Source organism: Ahaetulla prasina, chromosome 1 (assembly GCF_028640845.1).
Source record: "Ahaetulla prasina isolate Xishuangbanna chromosome 1, ASM2864084v1, whole genome shotgun sequence".
NCBI lineage: Eukaryota > Metazoa > Chordata > Lepidosauria > Squamata > Colubridae > Ahaetulla > Ahaetulla prasina.
Genome location: NC_080539.1, coordinates 148,620,339 through 148,645,793, shown reverse-complemented (window position 1 = coordinate 148,645,793; position 25,455 = coordinate 148,620,339). Strand labels below are relative to the sequence as shown.

The 25,455-nt window shown below is 40.7% G+C and overlaps 1 protein-coding gene across 3 annotated transcripts in view; it reads left to right on the top strand.

Moving 5' to 3' along the window:
- The first annotated feature begins 11,596 nt into the window (after positions 1-11,596).
- The window catches only part of PXDN (peroxidasin), a 107,070-nt gene continuing 93,211 nt past the window's right edge, over positions 11,597-25,455 (top strand). For 2 of the 3 annotated variants that reach the window (XM_058177772.1, XM_058177763.1), the window contains exon 1: positions 11,606-12,216. In XM_058177772.1, coding sequence (XP_058033755.1) covers positions 12,008-12,216 — 209 coding nt within the window. In that variant the 5' untranslated portion in view covers positions 11,606-12,007. Of the gene's footprint in view, positions 12,217-25,455 lie in introns of all 3 variants that reach the window. The other variant, XM_058177780.1, reaches the window with a different exon arrangement.

Below are 25,455 nucleotides of genomic sequence, written 5' to 3'. Positions count from 1 at the left end.
TCACCTCCTGCCATATCTATTGTCCTTTGGCCCTGGCCTCCTTGGAGGGCTCTCATTGTTCATAATGGCATATGCATTTTTCCACTGCATTGTGTCTGCAGCTTCTTTGCCAATATAGTAATGCTTTCCGTAGAGTAATAGATAGTATCAGTTTTGGATTCTTATTGTTATCACCTATGTACAATGGAAAAGGGATTTTAAGCACAAATCCGCGCTCCTCATCTAATGTTGGTACATAATATCAAATCAAAAGTTATCTGTGACTATTATATAGGGATCACAAAAGTGTCACATATTAGAATGCTGACATTTCATCTGAAATTATTGTGAGTCATCAGAGTTTATTTATTCTAACTTATTGTTCAATTTCATTTCTAAGTTTAATTTAAGTGATCATTTATTAAGACAGAATTTTGTATAAACTACTTATTGTGCTCTCTGTGGAACTGAGGTTTGATTTATTTTTGTACTACACGGCATGGGTTTGTTGACATTTTAATTTTGCTATAAATGTGTGAAATCACAAGTTGCTGTGATAACTTCATTTTTAAATTGTGAAATTTGTACAAATTTTGTCATGCTGGATGTGAACACATCTTACTCTAAATAAATAAATAAAATGTGTTGCCACATTTGTAGCACAGCTGTTCTCTGGTTAATTGTTACCTTTCATATATTCCCCATAAAATAGCAAAGCCTGTATGCCATGGCCCCTTTTTTCATTTTCATCACTGAAATGATTTTATTTTTTTATTGTTTAATCAAATTATTCTTAAGCATAACTGCTTTTTTTAAAAAGGCCATTAAAAACCACCCTTTTAGTCAATAAAACTGACATTTTCAAAATTTCAGTTGCCTTAAGTCAGAATTGTTCACATGTACAGTTACTTTTTGCCATAGTTTTTTAAAATCATTTCCATCTTCCTAAGGCTTATCTTACAGTACTCATATTAATTTGCCTTTATGGTGTCTACCATTGAAAATGATGCGGCAGTTCTTAAATTCTCATATGCATTTCAGTGCATAAGTCTCTTAGATCACGGCGATGCTGTTCATTGCAACAATATGCAGTTCATTGCAATTAATATACATGTAATTTAATAGTGTTTTTCCATTGTACTTATAGCCTATTTTATATAGTACTAATCAATATTTATTGTGCTGAATTTTGTTGTATATTTTCCAATTTATTTGTTTATTTTGTTGAGGTTTGGTCTAATGGTTAAGGCACCAGGCTGGAAACAAGGAGACTGTGAGTTCTAGTTCAGCCTTAGCCAGGAAAGCCACTGGATGATTTTGGACCAGTCACTCTCTCTTGGCCAACAGTGTCAGACTTGGGCAACAAGGTCAAAATATGTCAACTCAGCAAGATTTCATGTTCTTTTTTTAATGAATTTTTAAAAAGTAATTTAATCTATCAGGAGGGTTAATGTATGCCATGGTTCTCAATTATTACACAATGCCCATCTCTAATTTCTCTAATGGTTTACAAAACATTTTAATGACGTAATTGTCCATGTGAATAAACTATTTTAGAAATATTAACATGGATCATATATAGAATCCTTTTTAATGTACTGTACTGGTTTCAGTGTCAAGTGGTATAATATATATTAGCTGACAAAAGCAACAATATATCAACATAACACAACCCTAACTCTAACTCAACATACAGATTGTCCTTAACTTGGCATTAACACAAATTGCAAGATACATCTTGTGAAATCTTCATCATTGTCCTGTGATCTCCTGATGAATGACTTTCCAAGCAATAGTTACAATATATTGTCAAATAAATATTTTAAATAATTTAAATTAATAAGAAACATAAATTGAACATGTTTACAAATCTTATCAAGGCTACTCACTAATGTTGTACGGGAGGAAAAATATAGTAAGTATTAAGTTATTCGTACTTTTGATTATTGATTGATGCAGAGAAAAATCAGTAGCAGATAATTTGTTTTCTATATTCTCTTTTCTTACTGTTAATTTTTTTTAATTTTTAAAAAATTAAAAGATGTAACATTTCCTAAGATAGATGAGATATATTCAGGAAATGTCAGAACTTTAGGCTAAATTAAGGGGACAAAGTACAAGAAAGCAATGATAAACTACCTCTGGACTGCTTACAAGAAAATTGCATGATCATGTCTACACAGTTACCAGGAGTCAAACTGAAGTTGAGGAAGTCTTTATCTCTTATAGTACATCGATAGTACAATAGCTTCCATTCCCTTACAATATTGTACTTCAGGACCTCCATCATGTATACTGATGCAAGTATACTGAAATAAGTGAGCATTCTTTTCTTATACAATAAGATTGATGTAGCTGCCTATACATTAACTGTCATGATTAAGCACCATACTTCCATTAATTTGTATGAATATTTCTTATATGCTAGTTACATATTGCAGGCTCCAAGAGCTAGTCTATGTTTCTAGGATCTGTCTTTTACTGTGGTTTCCTGACCTGTTTATAGGTTTCTCATGAGGGCAATGAAATGTTCTAGGATTCTCATTTTTCTAGGTATATTCCACAGTTTGATTGGTTGATACAATAAAAAACCTTTTTTAATCAATAAAGCACATATTGACATATTTCAATGTACCTTACTTTTGGGGCTTTTCTAAAGTTGGCTTGAACATTGGCATCTCTTTTTCCTTAATGGGTTCTAATCTGTGTTGGATGTTTTGCTAATGTGTAAAATAAAAATGATAATGTATAATATAGATTACCCCTTTGTTAAGTCTTATTTCTTTGGTATTGGTATGCAGACTGGCTTTGTCCAATCTGTTGGTCACATTCTTCAGATTTGCTGGCAGAGCTTGGTTCAAATCTTTACTAACTCTTCTTTTGCTTGCTGTGTTCCTGTGGGTAGTTCATCGGTTCCTGTAGCTTTCCGACTTGATAACATCTGAAGTACTGATCTAATTTCACCTTCCAGTACCAGAGGTTGTTATAAGTAAGGAATATATTCTAAGATACTGTGGACAATGGCGTCTATTATGCATTATTTCAGTCAGTATAATCTTTCCATCTTTGATCTTTCAATTGGCAACCACTTGTTCATTGTAACATATCAATTTAATTGAGATACTTGAACTCAATTCGAAGTTCAAAGATCTTTCAGAAGACTTTCCTCATTTTTCCATGTCTGGTTTCATCTTCAATGTCTTTATAGGTGTTGTTATACTGTTTCTTTTCCAACAACTCTCTGACATTAAGTTCCTTCCTGACATATTTGTCTTTCTCAGTTTTGGCTTCTCTTCTTTTCTTGGCAGTTTGCATGGTTTGTTCTGACATCCAGCTTGTTTTTGTCTTCTTCATTAGCTTACTTTGGATGTTGCGCTTGAGCGTTCATGAACAGTTCCACAGCCAGCACCTGGCTATGATTTATATGTAGCCTGGCTGTGACTATTATTGAGATCCTCCATTTCCTTTCAGCAATAATATAAATTTGACTTCTATGTACTCCATATGGTGAGGTCCATATGCCCCCCAGATTTTGGAGTCCTAGATAATATGGCATGTCTACTTTGTTCCAAGCAGATAATGATTATCCTGAAGTGTCACTGGGGCCCTACCTAGCAGTAATTTGACCCAGAATTTGCTCTTGTCTCAATCATACATGATCACATTTCCAATTATCAAGCTGTGTTCAGGTCACAATATGATACTACTAAGATATCCCTCAGAAGTTTAGACTGGCTGTTTTCTAATGCTTTAAAAATCTGTTAGTCACATAATTAGGAGTCATAAAGCAGTCGTGCCTGAAAACAGAGAAGAAATAAGAGATCTCACTGTGCAAAAGAATTTAAGAATGGCTGATACACTGTTCTGTGCATAACTAGTTAAATCTTCTGAATAAGTATTTGCACTATATCACATATCTCAAATGGTATTTGTTACTATTTTCCAACTGTGTGAATTATTGATATATTATGGTTTGTCGCACAGTCAGCCAGATGTCTAGACTGGTTTTGGCCTTTTTGTCCACCTATCGAGGTGTGTGTGTGTATGTGTATAAAACATATATATATGCCACAATACTTCTCCTTCAGGCAAGACAATTTGCCACATATAGAAAAAACATTTCAGGTCAATCTAAGACTTCATCCTGGCAGTTTTGTTAGCTTCTGCTTGTGTCAGATGAGACTCTAGAGCAGGGGTGTCAAACTTGTGGCCCCAGGGGCTGGATGCATCATGTGCTGGCCATGCCCATCCCCGGCTTAGCGAAGGGGGGAAAAGTTGTGATACGTCACGTGACAATGTGTCATCACAAGTTTCACACCCCTGCTCTAGAGGAAGTGAAGAGAAGCAATGCTGATCAAGCAGTTTTTGATAAAAAGTCTGAATCAACTTTGTGAAACTGAAACATTTCTTTCAAGTTTTGTACAACCCAACTATCTAGAGATTATCAGATTTGTTCAAAGTTAAATCCTGAATTCCAGAAACTGAGACCAAGGATGTTAATGACATCCCCAATACCGCAATAGAAATGAATACCACAACTAATAATAATAATGATGTTAGCAATTAGAGAGGAATTATAAATAGGAAATATTCCTGTTAAATAGGGCACTTGGGCTACATTCATACATGCTACAATGGGTTAAAATGAAGTTAGGAAGCTTCTGAAAATTCCTACATCATATTCTTGTCCTTGGTGTTAAAGGATAAAACATGCATTTATAGGTAAACCTTGACTTGCAACTATTCATTTAAAAATGATTCAAAGTTATGACAGCCTTAGGAAAAGTGTTTAATGACCTGTACTTGTACACATGACATCACATCAAACCAATGGTCACATGATTGCCATTTGAGTGCATGGAAACTGGCTCGCATTTGCTACTGGTTGCAGTATTCTATGGTCACATAATCACAAATTGTGACTTTTTTATTCGTTTCTGGAAAAAAAAATCCATTGGAAAGCTGGGTTTTTTACTGACTATGTGGCTCACAACAACTGCAATGATTCACTTAACAACCATAGAAAAATGGTTGAAAAATCAGGTCCAGACACATGATGATTTGCTTTATAATTGCCCAGATTTACAATGGAAATTCTGAACCCAATTGTGATCTTAAGTCAACAACTATCTGTATTTGTGCTACTGAGAGAATTTTAAATCTTGTTTATAAGAAGCATTCTCTCTCAGAAAACGTAAACTTCTGGAAATAAATGACCTCTGTATTGGGAAAGACAACAATATTCTAATACTATAATTTATAAGAAAAATCAGAAAACTAAAAGAATTTAAAATGCTTATTAACCTAACTTTGGAATGGCTTGAGGATCAACCTGAAACAAATTTGTATCCATGCGCTTTATGTCTCGTGGTCATATTCTTTGTGAAATTAAACTAGAAGTATTTCCATAAGCTTGATTTTCATTTATATGTTTTCATAAAGGCACAAGTATTGGATGAAGAATACCAGCAAGTGGCAGTATTTGACAAAAATCAAGATGAAGAGCAGGAATGTTTGAAAGAAAGTCTCATTTGTAAGCAGTATAAAGAAAGTAGCAAGAATAGGTTTTTATTTGACGAAAATGAATTTTTACTGCTCAGAGGCCTTGGTTTATTTAACATTGTTTTAATTTTAAAAACCTAAACCTTGGACTAAGAATCTAAGAGGAAGCACTCATTAGCATTAACGTGATTCTATTGTTTTGTGATACAAAATAAGGAACATGTTTTGGTCAAGAAGCAAGCCTCTCTACTTCTGAGGATTCCTATTTACAAGTCCAGATTTTTCAAAAAAATCTTTTTTATTCTATACAATTGACTATAACATGATAATTAGAGATAATTTTTTCTCACCAATTGCAAAAGATATAACTAGCTGTTACCCTAATTATATTAAAAACTCATCTTGTGAATATATTTCACGCCGCTGATTGATCATCTGCTCTGTTCCAAAGGTTGGGTATTATTTGTATACTTAATAGGACACAAGCCTCCTCCTACTTAGATAAAAATGTTGTATTTCTACTTTGAATATGATCTACTGTGGCCACAGCAGTGATAGTGATGGAAAATGATATAATAAAAGATTCTCTGAAAGCAGGAAAGTCATCCCTTTGTCACACTTCTTGCCGATTTCTACCAATGTCTTTGAGTAATAGTAATAAATATTTTTGGCCCAAAACATGTCTGCTCCATTTCTTCTACTTCTGGATACAACTTTAGACAATTGCAACAGCTTCTAGAATGTCTTGGACAATGTCTGGAAAATGGCTATTTTCCTACTTAGTATTAAATTTTGTTCCAGAAAAAATTAGTTACTTTCCTTAACTCACTGCTTATTATTATGGGTCAATAATTAGTGGAAAGGCAGAGTGCTTACAGTAACTCACCAACATTTCGTCATGTCCTCATAAATTTTAATTCAGGACATCCTGTTTCATGCTCAAGATAGTATAAATACAACAACTCCAGTTGTAAATTAGGCCTTTCCAGTATTATTATTTAAGATTATTCAGCATAAAAATATATCATGTTGCTTCTTACTCCCACAGAAAACAGGAGGCAATTTCCCCTTGTCCACTGCCAGCAGATTATATATAAAGTTAAATGTAAATCTATAACATCTGCTCAGATTTGTTCAGTAAGCTTACAAATAGCACCACTGGCAACCCTGCTTAATGTACAATCATCAGAAAATAAAGTTTGCAGTGACCCAGCAACAGTATTAGACTTTATGGTATTTTCTGATGAATGAATGATCACCTAAGCCCGATAAAGGCATTGTTTTGGAAGAAAAATGGGACTAGAGCAGCCACAGATACACATGTACAAGCACAGCTTTCAACCTTACCTTGCAATGGCAGCTGTAGTCTTGGTATAATCACTGAATGCCTGTGAAAATACTCACAAACCTTCCTACTATTCTGAATCTTGATAAGCATTGCTAACCAAACTGAATATTCAAAGATGTATTTTTGTTGGTCCTATTTGTACGGTAAGTGGGAGGGGCAGATATGGCGGAAGTGGGGGCTCATATCGTTCTTTGGGGGCACGCGCTCGATGTTTGCAGGCGATCGCGCGCCCCGAGCCCTCTGACTTTTCCCGTTTCCCGGATGGTCAAGATCCTCAGAGCCCGGGCCTTCGGCTGATGCTGTGCAACACACGGTCCGTGGTCAATAAGGCCCCCCTAATACACGATCTTATTCAGGGGGGTGCCGCGGACCTTATGGGCGTTACGGAGACCTGGTTGGGCACTGAAGGGGGCGTGCCCCTTGTTGAAATGTGCCCACCGGGTTTCCAAGCATTCCATCAGCCGAGGGCCCAGGGTAGGGGTGGGGGGGTGGCGGTTGTTATTAGAGAGAGTCTAGAGCCGAGGGAGACCACTGTACCTCAGATTGCCGGGTGTGAATCCCTCTTTGTGAGGTGGGGTCATAGATGTCAGATGGGCTTGTTTGTCACGTACCTGGCTCCTTGCGGCGTGACAGCAGCCCTGCCCGAGCTCCTGGAGGTGCTTGCTGGAGTGGCAGTGGAGACCCCCAGACTTATAGTCATGGGAGACTTTAACTTGCCATCGACCGGCATGTCATCGACAGTTGCTCAGGAGTTCACGGCTTCCATGACGGCCTTGGACCTGACTCAAGTAGTTGATAGCCCCACTCACATTGGGGGAGGCACACTGGATTTGATTTTCATCTCTGGTCAGTGGTTGAAGGATCTGGATTTGAGGGATTTAGTCACTGAACCTTTGTCATGGTCAGATCACTTTCTCCTTCGCCTGGACTTTCTGACCGCCACTCAACACCGCAGGGAGACGGAACCAATACGTTGGTTCCGTCCCAGGTGCCTGATGGACCCGGAGAGGTTCCAGACGGAGCTTGGGCCGTTTCCTGAGTATCTGGCTCGGCACGGCCAAGGAATTTGTCACGGCCTGGGAACGGGCCGCGGCGGGGGCCTTAGACCGGGTCGTGCCTTTGCGGCCTCTGACCCGTAGGTCTCAACCAGCGTAGGTCTCAACCAGCTCCCTAGTTCTCCGAGGGGCTGAGGGGGATGAAACGCCGGAGAAGACGCCTAGAGAGTTCCTGGAGGTCCAGTCGTTCGGAGGCTGATCGGACACTAGTTAGGTCCTATACTAGGACCTACCTAGTGGCACTGAGGGAAGCGAGATGTTGCTACGTCTCCTCCCTCATTGCGTCGGCAGATAACCGCCCGGCTGCCCTGTTTCGGGTGACTCGCTCTCTCCTTCAACAGGGGGAGCGGGATGACCCGTTGCAGGGACGTGCCGAGGAGTTTAGTGGTTATCTATACGACAAAATCGTTCAGCTTCGGGATGGTCTGGACCAAAATTGGGTAGATCCAGGTGAGATGTCAGAGAGCTGTCTTGTTGAGACTGTTTGGGATGAGTTTGATCCTGTGGCTCCCGAGGACATGGACAGGTTGCTGGGTAGGTTGAACGCCACCACATGTTTACTGGACCCATGTCCCTCCTGGTTGGTGCTGGCCATGCAGGAGGTGACACGAGGCTGGCTCCAGGGGATTACGAATGCTTCTTTGTTGGAGGGGGTCTTTCCGGCCGCCTTGAAAGAGGCGGTGGTGAGGCCTCTCCTCAAGAAGCCTTCCCTGGACCCAGCTGTTTTAGGTAATTATCGTCTGGTCTCCAACCTTCGCTTCGCGGCGAAGGTTGTAGAGAGTGTGGTGGCACATCAACTACCCCAGTACCTGGAGGAAACCGTCTATCTAGACCCATTCCAGTCCGGCTTTCGGCCCGGATACAGCACTGAGACGGCTTTGGTCGCATTGGTGGATGATCTCTGGAGGGCCAGGGATAGGGGTTATTCCTCTGCCTTGGTCCTATTAGACCTCTCAGCGGCTTTTGATACCATCGACCATGGTATCCTGCTGCACCGGTTGGAGGGATTGGGGGTGGGAGGCACCGTTTATCGGTGGTTCTCCTCCTATCTGTCCGATCGGTCGCAGACGGTGTTGACGGGGGGGGGCAGAGATCGGCTCCGAGACGCCTCACTTGTGGGGTGCCTCAGGGGTCGATTCTCTCACCCCTCTTGTTCAACATCTATATGAAGCCGTTGGGTGAGATCATCAGTGGTTTCGGTGTGAGGTACCAGCTGTACGCTGACGATACTCAGCTGTACTTTTCCACACCGGGCCACCCCAATGAAGCTATCGAAGTGCTGTCCCGGTGCCTGGAAGCCGTACGGGTCTGGATGGGGAGAAACAGGCTCAAGCTCAATCCCTCCAAGACGGAGTGGCTGTGGATGCCGGCATCCCGGTACAGTCAGCTGCAGCCGCGGCTGACTGTTGGGGGCGAGTCATTGGCCCCAATGGAGAGGGTGCGCAACTTGGGCGTTCTCCTGGATGGACGGCTGTCTTTTGAAGACCATTTGACGGCCGTCTCCAGGAGAGCTTTTTACCAGGTTCGCCTGGTTCGCCAGTTGCGCCCCTTTCTAGACCGGGATGCCTTATGCACGGTCACTCATGCTCTCGTGACATCTCGTCTGGATTACTGCAATGCTCTCTACATGGGGCTCCCCTTGAGGAGCACCCGGAGACTCCAGGTAGTTCAGAATGCGGCTGCGCGGGTGATAGAGGGAGCCCCTCGTGGCTCCCACGTAACACCTCTCCTGCGCAGACTGCACTGGCTGCCTGTGGCCTTCCGGGTGCGCTTCAAGGTTTTGGTAATTATCTTCAAAGCGCTCCATGGCATAGGGCCGGGCTATTTACGGGACCGTCTGCTGCCACCGATTGCCTCTCACCGACCCGTGCGCTCTCACAGAGAGGGACTCCTCAGGGTGCCGTCGGCCAGGCAGTGCCGACTGGCGACACCCAGGGGAAGGGCCTTTTCTGTGGGGGCTCCCACCCTCTGGAACGAGCTGCCCCAGGATTTCGCCAACTTCCTGACCTTCGAACCTTCCGCCACGAGCTTAAGACACATTTATTTATTTGCGCAGGACTGGACTAGAATTTTTAAATTTTAAATCTGGTTTTAATGGGGTTTTATTATTTATATTTCTATTTTAAATATTCGGCCTATTTAATAAGTTTTTTAAATTAATGTTTTATTCTGTATATATATATATGTTTTATTTGGCTGTAAACCGCCCTGAGTCCCTAGGGAGATAGGGCGGTATAAAAGTACGAACAAATAAATAAATAAATAATAAATTGTTCTATGTGAAGGTTTCTAAAGCAGCCAAATCCATGGTGATTGTTTAAATGGTTTGCACAATTCCCTTCTTCAGTGTAGCTTTATATGTGGTGCATGCAACCTCTGTGTCGACATGATTTGCATTCATAGCTTCATTTTTTTTTTAAAAAAAGGATAGAATAGAATAGAATAGAATTTTTTATTGGGCAAGTGTGATTAGACACACAAGGAATTTGTCTTGGTGCATATGCTCTCAGTGTACATAAAAGAAAAGATACCTTCATCAAGGTACAACATTTACAACACAAATGATGGTCAATATATCAATATAAATCATAAGGATTACCAGCAACAAAGTTACAATCATACAGTCATAAGTGGAAAGAGATTGGTGATGGGAACGATGAGAAGATTAATAGTAGTGCAGATTTAGTAAATGGTTAAAAAGAGTATAAGCTGCCTGGAGTCAGACTGTGAGCTGGGTGCTATATAAATTTGTTTAATAAATAAAATAAATTCTGAAAATCACCTCCACTCCTGAAAAGCAGACACCTTTACCTCAGGGAGTGGATTCATGTTTTTCATGGGATACTATGGATACTTTTAAGCCATTAAATGTAAATTACATAAAACATGCCATCCCTTTTCTTATGTTTTCTGCTGCAGACATCCATAGTTAAATGGATAGTTGGAAGATAAGCTTTGCTATTGCCAGAGGTGGGGCAAAACATTAACCAGAATTAAATTATTCTGTGAGGGAAAAGTCTACTTCAGATAACTTTGGCTGTTTCAGACTTGTATGATATTTCTTTTTCAAGTAATTGCTCTAAAAACTCTGAAAATGAGAAGTAATAACTGCATAGTATTTTATTGCTGAATGGCCAAAATCATTTCCAAAATTTCAATAAGCATCATTTTTCTTTGTTATATTAGAGCTTTCAGTTTCTTTGCATGTACTGATCAAACTTCATAACATACAGGTAATCCTCAACTTACGACCACAAGTGAGTCCACAATTTATGTTGCTAAGTGAGAAATTTGTTGAGTTTTGCCCCATTTTACGACCTTTCCTTGCCACAGTTGTTAAATGAATCACTGCAGCTGTGAAATTAGTCACATGGTTGTTAAGTGAATCTGGCTTCCCCATTGACTTTGCTCATCAGAAGTTTGCAGGAGGGGATCACGTGAGCCTGGGACACTGCCACCGTCATAAACATGAACCAGTTGTCAAGCATCCGAATGCAAATCATGTGACTATGAGGGTGCTGCAATGGTTGTAAGTGTGCCGCACTTGCCGAAAAGGTTCGCCATCACTTGAGCGAGGCGGGGCGGGGGGGGATGGACTAGAAGACCTCCAATGACCCTTCCAGCCGTCTGAATCTCTGTTCTTCGCGTCAGCGGTCCTCGCCTCAAGCTGCAGCAAGGGAAGGGAAGGGAAGCCACTTTGAGCCGTCTCTCCTCTTCCCGGCGCTCGCCTTCCTCACAGCCGGCTGGAAAGGAGCAGGAAGGGGGGGGGGGCTAGCCGGGCTCTTCCGTACCTTCCCGAGGGACAGAGGGACGGGACCGAAAGCAAGGCCAGCTCCCTTCAAGGCAGAGAGAAGAGCGGAGGGGAATCCACGGCAGGGCCAGGCTAGCCGGCGGGGCGGTCGCTTCAGCAGCCGCCCACCCCCCTCATCATCATCTCCTCCTCCTCCTCCTCCTCCCTCTCCGGGCCGAGCGCTGGGGAGGTGCTCGCTGCCGCAGCCCTAGCCTCTCTGTCCGCGGCTCGCCCAGCCAGCGCTGCGAGCGGGGTTAGTCGGACAGCGCGAGCTTTGCCGCCGCCGCCGCCGCCCCTCTTCGCCCCCTGGCAGTCTCTCTGGCGCTCGGCGGCATGGCGGGGAGCCTTCCGGGACTGTGCTGCGGGCTCCTGCTGCTCTTGCCGCTGGCTTCCCCACAGCAGCCCCCGGCGCCGCCGCCGCCGCCTCTCCAGCGGGGGAGCGTGTGGTGCCCCAGCCGCTGCCTCTGCTTCCGCACCACGGTGCGCTGCATGCATCTCATGCTGGAGAGCGTCCCGGCCGTGGCCCCGCAGACTACCATTCTGTAAGTGGGAGAGGCTCTCGGGGCGGGGGAAGGGGGCCGCACGAAGCCGGGGTCGTCCTCGGTGCGGCCCTTTGTTTGCCGCCCGAGGGGCTCTTGCGGGTTGGGATGGGAGAGCTCAAGGAGGGGAGCTCAGCTGTGGGCTTTCTTTTGTTTGCTTCAGCCGCAACTTCAGTCGTTTGCTCCGAGAGTTCTTTGGCCGCCATCCACCCGCTCCAAAAGTTGGAAGGAGGGGAGAGATCCACGACCCGGCGATGTTAAGTGGCCTTTAAACGGAGTTTTTAGCTGTGGGAAACTCGGAAAGGATTCGAGATAAAATACAGCGTTGTTAACCGTGTTTGTGACTTGCCTGGATTGTTCGCACTGTGTTCAGTAATGGCAGGGGCTTCAGACGAAGTCGCGCTGGGCTTTTCACTGCACCAGCTTCAACAGAAAAAGCCTTAGGTGATTTCGGTTTTCGTAGTCGTTTGGTTTAGTCTTTCTTTCTGAGTGTTTGACCTGTAAGGCTTAAAGATCTTTTGTCTTTTTTAGGCACTTAACCACTAATACAAGCTTGGGCATCTTTTCCAAAGTCTTTGTTGTACAGTAGTGGCTTTTCACTTATCTTGAATTCAGAATATCTGAAAAGGCCTGATGGGCTATCCTAACAATCTTACAACTAGGCACCATTGTAATTTTTATGCATATAGTATATATTCTCATTATGGGAATGTGACCTTTGTAGATATGGTTTGTATTTGGGCCAAGGAAATGGGAGTTTCACATGTGCCTTCAAAGTTTTTGTAAAAGAAACAGTCAGACATGAAATTTGTATATGAATTTTAATTTGCCCCCTTTTGCCATTATAATCAGTTATGAAATATTTTAAAACATGAAACTTATCAGTGGCTTCCTCATCAGAGAGGAAAACACCTATGGGGAATACTCCATTGACATAACGTAAGATTGTGTGTGTGTGTGTGTGTGTGTTTAAAAGCATCTTGTATAAAACACAAGCCTAGGTGAACAGTTAAAAATGGTGCAAAACTCTGTTGTAACATCAGTGCTTGGCTTCACTGTTTGGAATCACATTTGTTTTATATGCGATTACCTGGAAGTGATCCTGTAGTCTCAAAATACTGAAATACATCTGTGTACATTTCAGAAAAAGCTGCATAAACCATCTTCCACTTACCTTTACACTTATATATTGTATAGATGTGAACAAGAGAGTTCCACATTTGCTACAAGCCATCTAACCTAAGTCCTAGTCACTTAAGAAACACATTCACATAGTTAACTTGGCAGCAGTACAGAAATGACGGGTCACTGCCTTCTCTAAGTCTCTGTTGTTGTTGTTTCCCTGTCTAACTTCCAGTCTAGTCCTAAAAACTGAAGACATCTGCTTTTTCATATTGTGGTATTTCTCTCACAAAAAGGCATAGCCTGAATTGACTTTCCACAGTTCCAAATAGGATGGACTGTAACTCCCAACATTTCCAGCACCCAGCTATATTGGCTGGAAATTTAAGCTATGTTGTCCAAGTATGTCCCAGCATATTTGGACAACAATGGAGAAGGTATTTGTGTACTCCATATGGAGAATTGCTTCAAATTCACAGGAGTTAAAGTCTGCAAGAGCCAGTTCTTTACAGGCTGCTATATTTTAAATTTTCTGGCAGCCAGGTATCTGGGAGTTTCCAAGAATTGTCTTTTGACATTTTCTTTTTTAAAAGTGTTTTTCAGTTCTTTCACTTTTTATACACACACACACACACACACACACACACACACACACACACTATATACAAAACCATTGATTTTTTTATTATTTTTAATGTTCATGTTCTTGTACAGTAACAAACTACAAGACTCCAATGATCAATTTTACGTTTCAGAAGTATTCCTGTAAGACAATTACTTTTTCTTTATTTATTCAGAAATCAGTCCTCTACATGTTTTGGGATAACTTTTCCAGTAAATATGCTTGGAACTGTGTTTACTTGTGAACGTTATAATAATTAACTATATTGTAACATCTTATAAATCCTAGTGAAAAATTGCTTTTGAGTTGTTTAAATTTCTCTAAGAATATTTTCTTTTGTTTCATAAAACCAAAAAATAAAAAGTGCTATTTTGCCATTAATTGAGCCTTGGCTTAATACATAATCTTTTCATTGAATGTTCTTAAAAATTCTATAAAAGTTGTTAAATAACTGACTATTGTGGAAAATGGGTGCTTAATGTTTCTTGCATTGCATTGAAAAACTAGACTGACAGAGAACTTTTGTATTGCTCAGAGCATTCTTTATGACATTTCCTGTCATTCCCTTTTGCAAATGAACCTCAATGAGGCTTTATGTTGAAATTTTCTGTCGAGTCAGAAGATTTAAATAGATGTATGAATAATAGTTGATTGATAAAAGTACTCATACAGATAGTCCTTTACTTATGACCCCAATTGACCCCAGAGTTCTGGTTGTAAATCATAGTATTAAAAAGTCTCGATGTGAGTCTTAAATCATATTCTGTAGCTCAAGAACTGACAATCTGGTGGTATTATCTAGATGCTTTGGACAATAACCAATATAATCTTAGATTATAGATCATGCTGGCTGATATTTGTGGGCGTTGTAATGCAAAATATTTGAAGGTATCACATTGCTTACTCCTGGTTCAGAGGCTCCATTTGTTGAATAATGAATAAGCAGGATTTGTATACACATCTGCCCAATAAATCTGAAACAACATCTTCCATGTTACATTATCATAGTGTCATATAGTGTATCATATATTTTAATTATAATATGGACTTCGTGATAACACATGTGTTTTCAATATTAAATTATCACCAGATTTAAAATATATGAATGTCGTAAATTAGGTGTAAAATAATCAGGTTTCCTCTTGTTTCCATACTACATAGAACAGAAGAAATTTTATTTGTTTTTTGTTCTGTCTAAAGCTTGTTTATGATATTAAATGTCATAGTTTGAAGGCAAATCGCTATGACTGAGATAGGAATTAAGCATTGTAAGCATTCCTGCAGAGTGTATTCTATGAACAAAACCATGGTGCTTTATCTCACTGGTTTACAGGATGTTGGAACAGCAATGTGTGGCTTGTTAAGTGAAGTGTTATGTGTGGAAACAGCCTTACAAAATAAAGTAGGAAATTCTTTCTTTTAAGTCTAGATTTGTATAATAAAATTGTGCCATCGGTCTGGCAATCTTGCAATTGAAGGAGTAAAATATAAATGCATTCCTCATATTTCTGTAGCTTTCTGCAGTTTGAAGAACTTTATGCTGATGACATAAGATTCCTCCTCTTTCTATTCTTTTAGTCTCTATGATTGAGAATCCCCAAATCCCATATTTTCCCGAAGAAACATGAAGGGGTGATCCATGGTTTGAGGGTTTTCAAAATTCTGAGTTGCTTTGGTTCTCTGCTACACCCTCAGATGTAAAATATGGTCACCTTAACAGGAATTAAGAAAAATGCCAAAGTTGAGTTCTGGTTTAATGAAATCAAAGCTTCTCATTTCATTACGATTTGTAGCATTCTCATTGAGACAAAAGAAAAAAATCTAACTTTATATATTTGGTCCCCCTGAATTTTCTCTATAATATTGTAAGTAAATTGGTCTTTCTAGTAAAAGTTGCACCTTGCTTATTATTGTCAGATCATTAGTAGGGACTAGTTTGCAGTAGAATTTTTTGTCTTCTTTTATCTTAGCAATTTCCGCAGTTTGTTCTGGCAACTTTCTTCTATTTCTTCATCTTTGGCAATGTATTTTGATATTCATCCTTGATGACTTCCTTAGGTTCATTCCACAGTTCCTCTGGTTCCTGATCAGTAAGGTTCAGGACTTCAGGGTGATTTGTGATGTTTTCTTTGAAAATGATGGTTGTGTGGTTAAGATCATATCCTGGAAACTTTAGCTTAAATTTGATTTTCCATACTCCATCTGCTGATATCTGTATCATATATAAGCATCATTTTGGTTCTTTCAATTGCTAGGATAATAATATAAGCATTATCAGTCACAGTGGTATCCTTCTGGATCAAATTAGGAGAGTGGGAGGCACATTTTTGTGGTCTTCCTTTCTCTAGGATAGCTTCCAGGCTGTATTGGTGCACAGCATTTGCTAGATTCCACACACTCCACCTTCTCCTCACTCCTGTTTAATAACTAACTACATGAAGTTCCTGGGTGAGATTGAATAAAGTTAAAGTTGAATAAAAAGTTGAATAAAAATATGGTATGCAATCTGAAATTTTAAAATAATGAAAATAATAGAATAAAAATAGCTATGCATTTACATCACAAGGCAAGCTACTCAGAGGAGTTTGGCTAAATTGGCCAAGTGTTCTTTCATGCTCTTTGTCGAAAAGGGATTTGTTCAAATGTTGATGGAGAGAAGAAATGGGCCGGGGGGGGGGGGGGAACCTCCTTTATTAAGTGAAGAGCTGGCCAAGCAAACATAGAGCAACCAAAAAGGCCTGTTATCCTCTTCATACAAAGAGAGCTACCTCGTTTTACAGAAAAGGTTATGTGTGAGGAGATGTTAGATGAGAGAACGCCCGGGTTGAAGATAGCCCCCTCCCCCAAAAAAAGTTAGAAAGAAAATAGGCAAAACAATTATTGGAGGGGAACAGAATCACAAGATCCTGATGTAATTGATTCAAAACAATTGTGAGCAGTACTTAATTTTTGAAAATGGGAATATTAAGGCTTTAATTTATATAGGAATAATGCTTACATTATGTCAAGTATGTACATTTCCATAATATACTTCCATATTAACCTCCAAGTTTGTACATTTGATAAATAAATGCATTTCCACACATTTGTATTCCATGAGTCTGCGCCCCGGATCTTTTCAGTAACTAACAATGCTGCTTCTGCATCTTTCTCTATTCTTTCTCTATTCAATCAAATCCTCGGACCGCTGAGCAAACAGATCTAAGGTACAGAGCTTGTCATGTGCTTTGCAAAACTTTTTCCTCATGCAGTTAAAAAAAGGAGAATGCTCTTATTTATGTATTGGTCTAGAGTTCACCAATACCAGACCTCATGGCAGGCATGGTAGTAAATAATTGTGCAGGTACTTCTCCCTATATTCTGGAACTTGCTAACAACAGAAATTCACAGTCATTGATAAGATGCTTTATTGCCGTCAAGATTTAAACCATATGTATGCAGAAGGTCTGCCTACCATAGAAATAGCAATCTAAATTTATAGGTAGGTTTCTCCTTCAATTCTACAATTTTTCCGTCTCATCTGTTTCAAAAATGTGGCTATTCTTTTCCTGGTGTTGAATTGGGAGAGACATTATTTAGTATTACAGTAATATAAAGATGGATCTAATGCTATATCACAACTTCTTTTCAGCATTGTAAATGCAATTTTCTAGATGCTGCTTATTCATAACTATTGGCTAAATATTTTATCAGTAGGTTTTTGCTATTTTTTCCTGATTCTTATCCTTCATGTTACATATATTTCTGATTTCCCAGGGAGCTCATTGTGTAAATCAAATAAATTCCTGGATGAAAAGTGGGATATAAATTTAGTAAAGAAAATTCTAATCAATTCTAGTTTACATGAATACTATTCATTATATCTATATGTATGTACATGGATACATCCAGACTCAGATGTTGGTAGCTGGATGCATGTTCTACGCTATTATATCAGAGTGTGTGTGTCCATATTATATATTAATACAATACACACATTAATTCATACACTATTTGATTGTCTGCAGAGGACTTTCTAACTTTAACTTATATTTAAATAAAATTTGATTTTGTGTCTGTACTGTTTCTTTTAATTGCAAATTTTCAAAAAATTCATTTTTGACATAATTTTTGACAGCCCCCCCCATTCTATATCAGAGCACTTGGACAGATAGGAACTGGAATTTATCATGCCTCACATATAGGGATGGTGCTATTCATAAACATTACAGACCTAAAGTTAAGTATTCCTACTATAGTCTACAGAGTACATTTAGCAAAGTGGAATTTGATAATAAGTGAAAGATTTGTGTAGCTTTATGTTAGATTTTTCTAATGTGGAATCACATCATTTTCTCTATCATTTGGGTGCCTGGCTCACAATAACATCACAAGGAGCTGTGGTCACATGGTCATCATTTATGACTTTGCCAGTTTCTACAAGCAAAAGTTGGAAGCAAAGTTGCTCCTTCCCGCAGCATCCCCCTACCCCCCACAGTCACCTCAGGCCTCAGGCAAATCACCTGGTGCCTGCATCGAGTTGTTCACAGCCTCTTTCGACTTGCATAGTCTGCACTGGACTGTCCAACTATCCTCTGGCCTACTCAGTGGCACTCCCTCCCCCCATTCTTTATCTGGGACTACCACTACTTAATGACTTACATGTCTTAGGTTTACAACAGCAACCGGGATTAGCTGTTGCTAAGCAATGTGGTCACACAATGTCATTTTTTAATGACCATATGCAATCCCTGTCCCCATTGCACTTATAACCCAAGGATTCTCTGCCTAAATAATAAATTAATTCTGTCATGCTTTTTGTTTCCTTTAACCTCAGTGTTAACAGTTGCTATTTAGCTATATCTGTGTCTATAGCTATATAGCCGTGATGATGAACCTATAGCACACGTGCTGGAAGTGGCACACAGAGCTGTCGCCTGTTGTTCTTCCAGGTTCCGGCGTGCCAGCCAGCTGGTCTTCATGTGAGAGAGCCGGAAATGGGAAGAGCAGCTCCCTGGCATGCATGCGCATGCTGGGAAGATAATCTTCTGATTATTATACCTACTCTTCGGTTTCTAGTGTGCACGCGCGCTTGAAGACCAGCTGGCTGGTGCGCATGCACATGTCAGAAAGTGGAAGAAAAGCAGCTGCTTTTCCAGTTTTTGGCTCTTCCATGAAGACTAGCTGGCCGGCATGCAGGAACCCGGAAGAGCAATGGGCAACTGCTCACATGGCCAAAGACATGTAGAGGCGATCCTGACAGTCACTTCCTAGGGGAGCAGAGCTGTTGGCCATGACAGGCAGGCCAGGCCTTCCTTCCCTCCCCGCCAGAGTGGGCTTCTTACGTGGCTCCAGCCCATGGCACCGACACGCATCCACAGTCCGGAATGCTTGGCCAGCTTGGGCGCCCCAGAAGAGCAGCAGCTTCAGGGCAAGGAGCAGGAGCAACCGGCTGGCCCCCACATCCGCTCCCCCACAGGTGAGCCGGGACCTTGGTGGCGTCTCCATGCATGAAGAGCCCCACTCTCTTGCCTTCCTGGGGCAGCTCGCCTCACCGATGGCTCCTCCTCCTCCAGCATCCCGGCCGGAAGCAGCAACACAAGAACCACCACCGCCCCCTCGCCCCTGCCTGGCCGCCCCTGCCACTGCTCTGCTGCTGCTGAGGGGGTGAGGGGGCAGCAGCAGTTTTCGTGCTGCTGCTTCCGGCCAGGATGCTGGAGGAGGAACCACCGTCGAGGTGGAGAGCTGCCCCACGAGGGCCGGAGGAGAGCGGAGTTCCTCATGCATGGAGATTCCACCGAAGGCCCAGCTCACCAGCGGGGGAGTGGCTGTGGGACCCAGCTGGTCACTCTTGCCCCTCGCCCTGTGGCAGCTGCTGCTGTCGCTGCTCTTCTGGAGCAGTAGGGCTGCGCAGGAACGGAGTCCACGTGGGAGAAATGTCTGTTCGTGGGAGGAATGTCTCTTACTGGGGTAACAGGTCACGCCGGGAAAAGGTCACACTCCCTTGGCAGAAGTGGCGGGGGGCTGTGCTGGCTTATTCTTGGTGGCGGGCTAGGGGAGGCGCTTCATTGACACTTTTCTGGTTTCTGGCACGCGCGTGCACACCAGCCAGCTGGTCTTCTTGCGCGCATGCGTGCCAGAAACCAGAAGATCAGCTTCCCGGCGTGCATGTGCGTACTGGAAACCAGAAGATTATCTTCCCAGTGCAAACATGCAGGCTCCTGTTTTGGCTTCTGGAGCACACATGTGCACGCTCCCATTTCAGCACTTAGTACTGAAAAGGTTTGCCAACACTGCTTTATAACTTATTCTTGTTTTAAAATATAAGCTTCAGAGCAAGAGAGAAGAAGGCAAAGTCTAGTCAGGATCCAAGGCTAGGAGGAGAAACTTCAGAATTTATCTGTTTCAGGCAACATTTACCTCAGGAAAGATTGGTAAAATATGTCTAGTTAGCAATATTGCATAAGATTATTTTTATTCTGGAATGTATGTTAGGCCTAATGATCTCTGTTGTCTGTTGTATTTGTGTCTCTGCCCATACTCAGTAAATGGTGTGATTTTTTATACATCTTGGCACCCAGAGACTTTTTTTATTGGCAGATCTATTTTCTGCCTGCCAAGAACGTTTCCTTCTCCTTGGTAGTTTTCTGTGGAAGAGTCCAATAAGGCTCTGGCTATGATTTTAACAGCCCTGTATTTTTATTTCCCTTACTATTAGATATTTTGCCTTTAACTGCTTAAAAATGAGAAGGGATTTTCTTGCCTTTTTTTTAATGAAGTAATCTATTTATTGCTTGTAAGATTGCTCTATCTCCAAAACAAAAGGGACTGTTTTCCCCATCATATGCTGAAAAGTTTAAAATTCTTGAAGATGATATCATAAATATTATTTCATATTAATCATTTTTTGGGGGGGAGGATACTTGTCTCTAAGGGTTATGGGACTCTTATTTGTTTGACATGCTGATGTTAGGGGAAGGACACCAGATAAAGATATCCTTTGGCAAGATAGGAAATGGCAGCAAAATATCAGGTAGGAAAAAGACAGGGCCAAGATGTGTAAAACCCAGAGAATTTTGGGAAAGAGGAGGACTGAGAGCTCCCACTATTCACTCTGCTTCTACAAATGTGTATGTTCACAAACAAGTGCACACATATGCATATACTGTTTCTTCACCTTGTACGGGTTTTTTTCTGGTCATTTCTCTGTGTGAGATGAGGTCAATTGAAAAGAACATTTCTGGGTGAGCGTGAGACATTTCTTGATGCAAACTAAAAAGTTGTGCCAATCAACGTGCACAAATATGATGCTGTAGATTCGCTGTAGCAAAGCTGTTTATCCAATGACAAGGCTCCATTATCATGGTTTCAATTAGACATAAGGGAAAGTGGGAATAATGTCATGATGGCCATAAATTTCAAGGTGGTTCCAAGCAAAAGCTAAATGAATCCTGGCTCAGCAGGAATGGAATGTGTCAGATGTTGGGGGAGAAGGCTCCTCATAGGCTACCAACTTTGGATTCTTGCTCTGGGGCTCTTGTTGCTGGGAGCAATTGATTCCTTTCAAAAGAGAGCTGAGCTAAATGAAGGTCTAAGACCCAACCGGAGAGATAGAGAAAGCCTGCAGACTTTCATTTGGACTGCTGTGACACTACAGTTGTTATAGTCACCTATTTATCTTCTGCTAATATTCTTCTAATTTGAGGGAAAGTTATTTTCATCAAGTAGTGCAGACAGCATATATAACTGTGTTAGAAAGCCTAGAATGGAAGAGAATTGTATGGTGTTGAAAGGTAAGAAAAATATATTAAAGGGCCAGCTGTAGTGCATCAACCTTATATTGAAGGACTACTGTTAGGTTTTCGTGCAAAGAACCTATTTAGGTTACTGTGCATGATTCCTATGTTGCTTTGAAATTTAAAGTTGGGGAGAAAAAAACCACAATCCACTAAAGCCTGCCTCTTGTCATGCTAGAAATACTACTGTAGAAAGGGTCACTTGTGCCTATTACATAAGCCTTACTTATGTGTACGCAGAACTAGCGATGCTACCAGGACAGGAGCAAGAGGCAGAGATGAGCTTCATTCTGCAGAAGGAGCAGTATATGGACTCCGGATGTGTCAGAGATCACTTACCACATTAATGTGGTAAATCCCCCACATGACCATTAAATCTAGAATTTTAAAAAAATGTAATGCTACTACAGTTTGCCACCTGCTTGCCTAAACAACTTCTGATTGTAGCTTTACTTACTGATGAGATCTGTTAATAACCTTCTATTGTCAGATCTATTTGTTAAGCTTCATTGCCAAAATACAGTGAGTAATGTCAACAGTACCTATCTGCTGACTGAACTTCATCTGCCAAAGAATGGATTCTTTCACCCCTTTGTTGATGAAATCTTCAGATTTACTGTGACTCCGATGTCAGCAAAGGGAAAGGGGAGCGAGGAAAAGATTGGACGGTCTTTTATGAAGGTAACCTAGGGACTCCTTTACATTATTTGTAAATGCCCCATTTGTATCCATTCCTTTTTTTTTTTCATTCTAGAATTATCCTGCATGGTTAATTTCCAAATTGTAATGATGGTACAGTTAAAACTTAAGAAGATGTGCCATTAGCAACTCACATTATTAACATCTCAGATTATAAATTGAGGACAGGTAGTCCTCAATTTATGACCACAATTGAGCCCAAAATGTATGTTGTTAAGTTTTTTCCCCATTTTATGACTTTTCTTGCCTCAGTTGTTAAGTGAATCACTGCAGTTGTTAAGTTAGTAACCCAGTTGTTAAGTGAATTTAGCTTCCCCATTGACTTTGCTTGTCAAAAGATTGCAAAAAGGGGATCACCTGACCCCAGGACACTGCAACCATCATAAATATTAGTTGCCTAGCATGTGAATTTTGATCACATGATCATGGGGATGCTGCAAAGGATGTAACTGTGAAAAACGGTCATAAGTCTTGCTTTTCAGTGCCGTTGTAACTTTGAGTGGTCACCAAATGAACTGTTGTAAGTCAAGAACTACATGTATTCTGCAAGCAAGCTGAACCAACTGCGCTTGAGGGAATCATCTTTTCATAAGGCACTAGTGCATCAATGCAGTTCAAGTGAACAACAGCACCTGGCTAAATTTGGCCCACTTTGGGAAAGTTAAGGTGAGACCTGATCATTACTTGAATGGGAAACCACCACGGCTGCAGGCAAACTGGACTGGGAAATTGAAAAAAATATGAAACTATAGAAAACCACTTAAGTTTTGTTGCCAAGACTATGATTGTGTCCATGAAATCATCAGAGCTAAATTCAGTTTGAAGGAGACTTTCAATCATGAAGAAGTTCAAAATAAATTCAAAATGCAAGCTTACTTTTCAGGAGAAAACGGTTGGAAACCCCTGTCCCAAAGGTGCTTTTTCAAAAGGCAGATGGACTTTCTTGGTTCGTCCTTGAAGACGTTCTGAAGGAGCTTCTTGAATGAGCTTCTTGAATGAGCTGCGAAACATCTTCAAGGGAAAAAAAAGGAAGTCCAGCTGTCTTTTGAAAAAGCACTTTTGGGACAGCCATGACCTGGATTACTGAGAATCTCCATAGACAGTTGGAAACCCTGTCCTCCCCACCCCCCCCTGCTTTCAACTCCTGGGGACTCTAGAATTTATTTGAGAATAATTATTCCAAAAGTGATGAGGAAAATGTCTCCTTCCCAATCCTTTCTCCTGTTCCTATTTCCCCAGGATGCTTTGTTAGAAATCCATTAGAAAAAATTACATAAACTGGAGACTCTGCTATCATTTTGGCTTGGTTTTGTGCTGTAAGGCTTGGTTGGCTTGGTTTACTTGTTATCTTCTCATTTCATTGAAGAGCCCCAGTTGTAGGAAGGGTATCTTAATAAATGTGGATGTAACACTGTAACAGCAGCACAATAAACTTGGTTTACTGGCAGTAAACCAAGCAACGCAGCCTCAGCTTAGCAGATACTATAACTCAGAAGAAGAAAACTTTGCATTCTTAACATAAATAGCTGGTGACTCATGTACCTTAAGGACTAAAATGTTTATTATGATGCTAACTTTTTAAGAACTCTACTTCACTTTATCAAATATATGAAGGTTATGCTGGCACAACATGGAAAATTCAGCCATCCCTTCTTCTAGTCAGGATATTCAGTTTTTGTATGCTAGCAGCCTGCAATCCAGGATGTTTGGTATGTCGTGTGTCAGTCATTTTTTAAAAACTCCCTAGCTCCCTGAAAGAAATGGGGAGGCTATCACTTCCTGTTTCCTGACTTTAATTTTTTTTTCTTACTTTCACAAGACAAAATAATGTTCAGAAGACAAGAAGATAATGTTCAGATTAGAACACAGTTACAGGGTTGATATCACCATTCCAGATGATACATCAACTCTTCCTATTTTTCACCATCCCCTGTGTAGCTATGGAGGATGAAAGCTACTTTAAAAACAGCAATAGGAACTTGTATAGAGCTCCTCATCCTTGTGTAGGATACTGGCTCAATTTTAATTGTTACATATCCTGGCCCTGCTAAATTCATTAATAATTATATGCATGCTAAGAAACATTTTTCAAAGTTTAAGGCTTAAATGGTAGAACTGTAAGCCTTGATGAACTCCCTCCAAATTCCTTTGTATGAGAATGACATCTTTATATTCAGATGTAAAATGCCTTGGAGTGAGTTGAAATGTTCGCTCATTTGATTTTTAATATTGCAGTATCTGATGTCTTTTTGCCCCTTCTTTCAAAGAGATGGACATGTTTGACTTTCATAGAATATGGAACAATATCATTTGAACTGAAGTGAACTGAATACCTGATGTTATAAGATTCAGTTTCTGTGCCTCTATCTCTGTTATATGTCCTGTTGCTAGCCAGTGAACTTTTTAATTAGGGATCTGCCTATAAGCAAATAGAGGCCTGTCACCACCTACCTGAGAAAGAAAAAAATTAGTATTCAGTATTAGTTATAAATAATTGATGATACATTTGACCCTCTAAATCAAATCATTAGTCTTGGTACCACACTAGCAACTCTGGCTTTGTTTATTTGGTGTCTCCCTATTCATTCTTAGATACTGTAGCCTGAAAAATGACTAATTGAATTATTTTAGTTGTGAATATCTGTCTTATATTTATGAATAGGTATGTGATTCGGTAAGTAGAGTCAGTGGGCAGCAGTGTTTAAAGGATTAGGCTAGGACTGCAGAGTTCAAGTCCATTCTCAGCTATTGAAGCTTCCCAGATGATTTTAAGCCAGTCACCTCCTCTCAACCCAACCAATTTCACAAGAATTGTGGGAAACATTGGAGGAGGGAATGCTATGTCTGCCAGTTTTAGCTCCTAAAAGAAATCTAACAACAAACAAATAATAAAAGTAATGCCTATATCTCTATTATGTTGGTGGTGATCTTTAAAATCCAGTAGAAGGGCTATTAGGTATGGGCTGAAGAATTCCAGATGACCACAAGATAGTAGCAAAAAATGCTGAAAACTCCTTATTGCCA